This window comes from Pseudochaenichthys georgianus, chromosome 7 (assembly GCF_902827115.2).
Source record: "Pseudochaenichthys georgianus chromosome 7, fPseGeo1.2, whole genome shotgun sequence".
Classification (NCBI taxonomy): domain Eukaryota; kingdom Metazoa; phylum Chordata; class Actinopteri; order Perciformes; family Channichthyidae; genus Pseudochaenichthys; species Pseudochaenichthys georgianus.
The window spans coordinates 31,620,414-31,628,118 of record NC_047509.1 but is presented as its reverse complement, the minus strand read 5'-3'; the positions used below and the strand labels follow the sequence as shown (position 1 = coordinate 31,628,118).

Genomic DNA, 7,705 nt, shown 5'->3' with positions numbered 1-7,705 from the left:
GCCCACTGAGACAAATGTAACATTTGTGATATTGGGCTATATAAATAAACATTGATTGATTGATTAAACAGTCGTGGTAGATACCTTATTTGTTTTAAACATTATAAATACACAAACAACAATGAATACTTACAGGTTGTGTACCCGAATCTCCCGCTTGTCCAAACAAAGTAGGAACAGCATCGTTCTTCAGTGCCCTATGCTGTACATATCCGGCATGAATTGCTGAAAGGTTTGGGAAGATTTGTTTCGTGAAATGCTGGCAGAGGGTGTGGCCTCTGGGTATCCCCACGTCAGAGTAGGAAGTAAATGAGAAATCTCCAAGAGGCGTTTTGGGGCAGCATAGACTGTTATAGTTGTACTCCCTACAGGGTGTACTTTGAGGGTTTTTGACTCTGCAGACCGTTTACATGCATAAAAACCTTCATAACACACAAGGGGACGGGTAATAACCGGAAAAGCATGACATGGGCCCTTTAACGGAGCGTCCACACTACAGCTCCAAAAATAGCTTGGAGCTGGGCGTGTCTGGAGCTTGGGGATTTTATTCAAGCAACACGGCCAACAACCAATCACATGAATCTCCCGCCCCCGACATACAAAGCAAAAACCCCCGGGGATTTTATGCGAGCAATATATATATAAACTCCCCAAACAGGCGAAAACCTACCAGTTTCCCCCACTGTCTCTGCCACCTCCCTCCATGCCTGGTTCCTCCGGTTTGTATCCCGGTAGGTGAAGAGGGTCTGGTCATACAAAACCGGGTGATTCGCTACGGCGATAGTTAGTTTCTCCTCCGACTTTTTTTGAAATATAGAAATGAACGGCGGGATATCTCTCCCAGCTTAGAGGCGGTTTGATTGGCTAGCGCTTCAGCTGTCAGATTTTGGGAAACGGGATTTGATTGGCTGGCGCTGGCTACTCCGGCGTCCAGGCGACCAGAAGTTGAACAATGTTCAACTTCTGGTCGCCTGGGACGCCTGAGACGCCTCGCTCTGCTACCCACAATTCAGTTCGGCGAAAAAGCGCGGCTACGTGACGTCACCCCATTGAAAGTGAATGGGCAGCTTGGAGCAGCTTGGAGCTTTCGACGCTGTCGACGCTGTAGTGTAGACGGGCCGTAAGTGGTGGTTCTTCCTATGGAGGCTCGTTAAAAAGCAAGTTTATTCAGGTACAGTTTCAGTTCTGTAAATGAAAAGCTTATCAGCTTTTATGCAACTGCTGCTCTGTTTATTACAGTAACTTTGAAGAAATCTGAGTTGCCTGTTATACTTACACACTGAGAATTTTTTTTAATTAGGAAGCTACTGTGTTCATTAAAGGGGGCAATATTACGTTATTTTTCGGGGTACATATTCATATTTTGTGCAACTACTGTGACATGTCTCCATACTTTAATGTTCAAAAAGGTCTTTATTTTTCTTATACTGCTTTTCACCCTCTGTCTGAAACAAGAGCCCAGGCAGCTCTGATTGGTTAGCTGGCCGGCACTGTTGTGATTGGACAACTGCTTAAAGATGTCATGCCCCTTAGCCTATCACATACAATGTGTTGGAGTGCTAGCCAAAAGACGTGCAAGTGTTACATAGTGATGTCATTATGTTATGGAAGTAAACAAAGGATTCAAATTGTGGAGTGTCAGGCAGGAGGGGAGTTTGTGGGAGAGAAACCCCCTCCGGCTATATCTTTGCAGACAATTCACATGCACAAAAACCTTTATAATACACCAAAAGCAATGGAAAAAAGCATAATTAGGCCCCTTTAAAGTGTGTCGGTACCACTTTACAATAAGACTACCCTTATAAAGGGTTTACGAATAGTTTGTAATTCATTTATTAATTAGGTTGTGAACACTTTATAAATCATTAATAAGCTTTTATAAGACATGAGATAAACAGGTCAAACGTGACCGGTTGCTTGCCAAATAGTGAGCCCACATTTATCTGTACTGCTAAGCCTTATATTGGCTACCTAGCTTACTTCGTCTTCTTCATCAGCCAGTATCCTTGGTATCTGTTGCTCACTGAGTTGATTCTCGCGTTTCCACTGCAGCGGGTAGCCCGCTTTAAGCGTGCGGGGCCCATTTTTGGTTGCGTTTCCACTTGGCCTAGACTAGTACCGGCTAGCGGGTCCTAATTCACAGTTTTTCTGGCCCCATAAAATAGTGGTTCTAGGGCCAGGAACAACCAGGCTGAGTCAGGCTGAGTATGCTAAACTAGAGAGAGAATCGCTGGCAAGGAGGCTACAACTACAACAAGATGAACATATTTGACCGTGATTTAATTGTAATACACGTTTCAAAATGATGCCGAAGTAACAACATACTGATACCGGTTAGTAAAAACCATGAATTAATGCTTTGACAAGTCTGCAGACAGACGGCAGGCGAAAAACCCTTTTTAAATGCGTGTTTTCTAAATGGAGCTTGGATAAGCTAACGTTATATATGCTCCGACCGTCCACAGACTCCACACTCACAACAACGGCCTATACAGACATAAATAAACCAGTGACTGTATTCGCCATGACACAGGCAGTCTGTGGTTTGTACTTGTTTAACTTGTGTCTAGTTTCTGAACAGATATGAAGAGCTGTGAGCTCTGAGTGCTAAGAGCTAACGGCTGTGTTGTTTTTCTGGGGCTCTCATTGAAGATGACGTCACGGCTCCGCCTACACTGCGTTACTATAGTAACTACCCCAGTTCCTAAACTGTAATGGAAGCGCAGCATTAATGTGAGCCGGGCCTAATAAGGCCTAACCAAACCGAGCGAGGCCTGCAGTGGAAACGCGCCATAAGTAGCCAATATAAGGCTTGTGTTAACTGTTGATGCATGAAAACTATGTTAGAACTGGTTTATAAATGGTTCTTAATGATTAATAAAGTGTTTACAACCTAACCCATAAACTAATTATAAACCCTTTATGAATCCTTTATAAGGGTAGTCTTATTGTAAAGTGGTACCGTTTTTTCCATGTATTGATCATTTTTGGCTTTAATTTTTTTTTGGATATTGTCAGACTGCTGGCAGTGCATCTAATGCAGATGAGTCCAATGAAAAACGTCCATTAAAAACTTGAGTATTATTTGCACTGTTAGTAGGTGGCCATGAAAGATAGCTGAGACTTTATTCTAAACAGAGAAGCAAATGCTCATAACTGACACACCAGTAGACAACATCCTTCATAAGTATAACCCATTTTGAACAAACCAGTATTCATTATTTTACTTCATAAAATGAATCCATCTATTACATGAGAACTATTGGAGCTGACCTCAACCTAATAATGAAAGGAATGTAAAACATGATGGTAATTATGTTTAATTTTATTGATGGAAAATAAGAGGGTGTTGGTCTAATTGTATGTTTTTTGCACTGAGGTAAATGTCACTGCTCAGAGCTACAAGAAGTCAGACATGTTCCCCAATCCCCTCAGTAATAAAAGCTGGTGGTTTACCTGGACAATGTCTCCCCCCTGAGGCTACAGAGTGTTTACACTGTGAAGAAAGTTTCATGACTTGTGAAGAAGCTCAATGCCATTTGGTATGAACAATTCTTGCCAGTTTGATACACTAAAACATTTTCAGCTGACATGGTCACATTGTCATTACATCAAATTGTCAACAGGTGTGCATGCCACATAGTGATTCAAATTGATTTTTTTATATTTTTTACACCTGACAGATTACAGTGATGTTTGGCTCCCTTTGAACCAATTTCTATTATTTTATCTGTTTGCATTTTACAATAAATTACAATCATAGAAAGCAAAAACAATATCCTTAAATTAAATTATCATATGACTGTTAAACTTTTGATTGTATGTTAATTGTGCTAACTAATGAATTTAAAACTTAATTGGTGGCCTTATTTCAACTAATGCTTTCTGTTGGATGTGATCTCTTTGAGGATGATGTCATCTCGTCATTTTGTATTATCTCTATAATCTTGTGAGTATCCCCACACCCGCCCGACATTTTGCAATATGTCAAAGTTGTATTGTTCTTCTAAATGCAGCATATAGTCAATAGGTAAGGAAGTATTAGCAGAGGCAAATTCAGCAGCCATGGGGGCTTCAGTTAAAAAACAAGACACTATAGGCCCCAGAGCACTGCACCCAAAATGTAGAACAGGATAGGCTTAAAAAATCCGCTTCCTTTAATACCTTTTAAAAATACATATGAACAATATTTTATTAAAGGATCTTGATCTGTTTTCCATTTATTTCTTTGTTTATTGCTGAGTTTAGTAACTAAACACAGCAATAAACAAAGATAGGCGTCAACAATAAAAATGTAATACAGGATCAAAATAGATACTACTAAACTTTAGTCTGTTTTCATCCTGTATTACATTTTTATTGTTTACGCCTTTTGATGACATTGTATGTAATGAAACGATACTATTCTTTCGAGAAGAAGAAGAAGGACTATTGGGAAAATTCTATTTGTTTACGTTGTTTTTTAAAGTTTGTTAAAAAAAAGGATACACCTACATAGGCGTTACTAACTAGATGAGATCATTCATATTATGAGAGTACAACTTGTTTTTTCCCTCTGTGGAATGAACATAAATAAAGTATAAAGTGTCAAAAATACAAATGTTCAGGTCAAATATCTCAAACTGTATTCAATGAGCTGCGTTAAGCTCCGCGCAGTCTACTGAGCGCAACACGACGCTTGTGAAGCTGCTGTCTGCACCGTGCTGTTGCTGGACACGGTCCAACTAAACATAGCGACACTACTTTACAGGTCACTTTGCTAGCCGGATAGTCGTACAATGAGAGAGATTCTGCAAGAGCCGAATACCAATTAAGTGGCCGACACAATAATAGCAACACGTAAGTGTTACAAAGCGACTTTATTTTCTTGCTAATGCTTTGCTGGAGTAGGTAGCTTGACGTTAGCAATAGCTAACGTTAGCTAAACAAAACCATCATAATACAATTTCTAGGTTTTAAATTGGCCTTTTCCTGAGTTGGGTCTGTCAATTTTTAGCAAGTGTTTATAGGATAGCATATTCTTAATGTAGTGTTATGTCTATGTTTTCCATGCTGCTACTAATAAGTTGACAGTTTGTTTTACAAGCTAACCAGACACGTTAGCTAGCGTAAACGTCAGCTAACAACAACATTGACCTGTATAACAACTCAAGACAAATGCACTTCCTTTCCAAGCACCGTCTTTATACTTTGTATTCATTTTCTTTGTTGCCATTCTTTTGGTAATAACATAACGTTTCGGTGGAGGCATAGTCATTGTATTGGTCTCTGCAGAATAAGGCCGTCGAAATGGTGATCATGTCAGGCACAGCCACTGTGCTGCAGCAGTTTGTCAGTGGGCTGAAGAGTCGAAGTGAAGATACCAGAGCAAAGTCTGCCAAAGATCTGCAGCACTATGTGACCACAGAGCTCAGAGAGGTGAGTCAAGTAAACCATGGATGTAATATAAACTTGTTTATGAGGATATCACTTCTATATAATGTATACTGAATAAGTGTTGCTGAAAGCTGTATTAGGAGTTGACATGAAGATTTTTGTTATCGTTGCATTCACCAATTTTGCTATTCTATTTATGTTTTTGTGATACTGGTTTTGTGCCTCCCACAGTTAAGCCAAGATGAAGCCACTACATTCTACGACGAGTTAAACCACCACATATTTGAGCTGGTATCCAGCTCTGATGTGAATGAGAAGAAAGGGGGGATTCTCGCCATCGGTAAGCTGTTATCATTGGCATGCCAGATTAAAAAATAATAATATTAATTAATAAATAATTCTGTTTACTTATGGTCTGGTAACAATCACACTCAATCATTTGTCCCAGTGAGCCTGATCGGAGTGGAGGGAGGAAATGCCACCAGGATCAGCCGATTTGCCAACTACCTGCGCAACCTGCTCCCCTCCAGCGACCCCGTAGTGATGGAGATGGCCTCTAAAGCCATGGGCCACCTCTCGATGGCAGGGGACACCTTTACTGCGGAGTATGTGGAGTTTGAAGTGAAGAGAGCGCTGGAGTGGCTGGGAGCAGACAGAAATGAAGGCAGACGCCATGCTTCAGTAAGTGACCAGCACACAGCAGGGACTGTGTTGTTTGTTGTTGAAACACCATCACTTCGAGGTGGTGTTTATGTGTGGTGGAGATGAGGGCGAAGGACAGTTTAACTCTAGATTGTCGCTTTTTTGTTTAACTTTTGCAAAGTAGCACAAGGTAAATCTGTTGCCGTTTTAGATTTCCCTGGATAGAGTACTTACTCATTGCTGTTCAGGAGACTGTTGAATTTTGAAAAATAAATATTGATAAATATACGGTGATTTTTTTTTTAAAGAGGCCCTAAAATGTTTTTTTGTTTTTTTATACCTTCCCTGTAATGTTTATATAAAAAGAAGACTGCTAATTAATGTCTGGAATTACAATATTTACATATACTTACACAGCTGCAGAATGACACTCAAGAAAAGCAAGTAGTGAGCAGCCATAAAACAATTTCCCGTCTTTTCCAGGTGTTGGTGTTGAGGGAGCTGGCTGTGAGCGCACCCACCTTCTTCTTCCAGCAAGTGCAGCCCTTCTTCGACAACATCCTTTACGCAGTGTGGGACCCCAAGCAAGCCATCCGAGAAGGAGCTGTATCTGCACTACGAGCCTGTCTCATCCTCACCACTCAGAGGGAGACCAAGGAAATGCAGAAACCGCAGTGGTACAAAGTAAGACACCCCACTGTATAGCGGCACATTTGAAGAAGGCTTGTAGTGGCAATTTCGCCACTACAGGCTGCATGTATTTGCCAGGGGTAACACTTGTGTCATTGTGGTGAACTTGATGAGTGTTTGTCTTTTCTGCAACAGCAAACATTCGACGAGGCAGAGAAAGGCTTCGACGAGACGTTGGCCAAAGAGAAAGGGATGAATCGCGATGACAGGGTCCACGGTGCTCTTCTGATCCTGAACGAGCTGGTTCGCATCAGCAGCATGGAGGGAGAGGTGAGAGCTGAGCTCCTCGTGGAAACACATCTGTCAGTGGTCTCACTCTCTGCTGAATGAGGCTCCTTCTTTAAGGTGGAGGGTGTAGATACAGCAGCAAGCTTAGAGACCAACTCCTCTCCATCTGACAGAAACAGGAACTGTTTTGTAACCATAGTTACGTACCAGAATATCTTGATAAAAAAAAAAGAAGAAAAAATAGGTATTTATTTGTTCTCGAAACCACCTTGTTTTTAAACCTGATATTAATGATCTGCTACATTTTTGCAACAGTTCCTGTAAATATTCAAAATGTAAAGATATTTACAGTTCCTAAGTAAAAAATAAAAACATCGTAACTTTTAAGTTATTAACATCTGTACGACAATTTTAGATTTCTATATAATTTTGCCTGTTTACTAGTTATTGTTTGCATGGAACTATTTGAAGACTGGGTGTTATTACATGTTATCTGGCTATTGCTTTTATCCAAAGCGACCTGCATACACATTTGGGTTTAAGTATCTTTCTCAAAGACACCAACATGCTAACTACAAGGACTGGAACCCTCTAATTGGAAGACCTCTTTCTTACCTGCCATAGTTTGACATGCCACAGTTGATATTACACAAACATCGTCGCACATGGTCAGGTAAGGCAGCTGGATAAGTCAGGATCGATGCAGACTTGCTGTCTGGGTGTTTATTTATTTCATATATTTTATTCTATCCGTTTTTTTAACCGGGAA

The 7,705-nt window shown here is 40.6% G+C and overlaps 1 protein-coding gene across 1 annotated transcript in view; it reads left to right on the top strand.

Moving 5' to 3' along the window:
- Positions 1-4,690: 4,690 nt before the first annotated feature.
- Positions 4,691-7,705, top strand: part of mtor (mechanistic target of rapamycin kinase) — a 141,472-nt gene continuing 138,457 nt past the window's right edge. The window contains 6 exon segments of the mRNA XM_034086211.2: positions 4,691-4,839; positions 5,275-5,418; positions 5,608-5,716; positions 5,825-6,057; positions 6,502-6,702; positions 6,844-6,978. Coding sequence (XP_033942102.1) covers positions 5,290-5,418; positions 5,608-5,716; positions 5,825-6,057; positions 6,502-6,702; positions 6,844-6,978 — 807 coding nt within the window. The 5' untranslated portion in view covers positions 4,691-4,839; positions 5,275-5,289.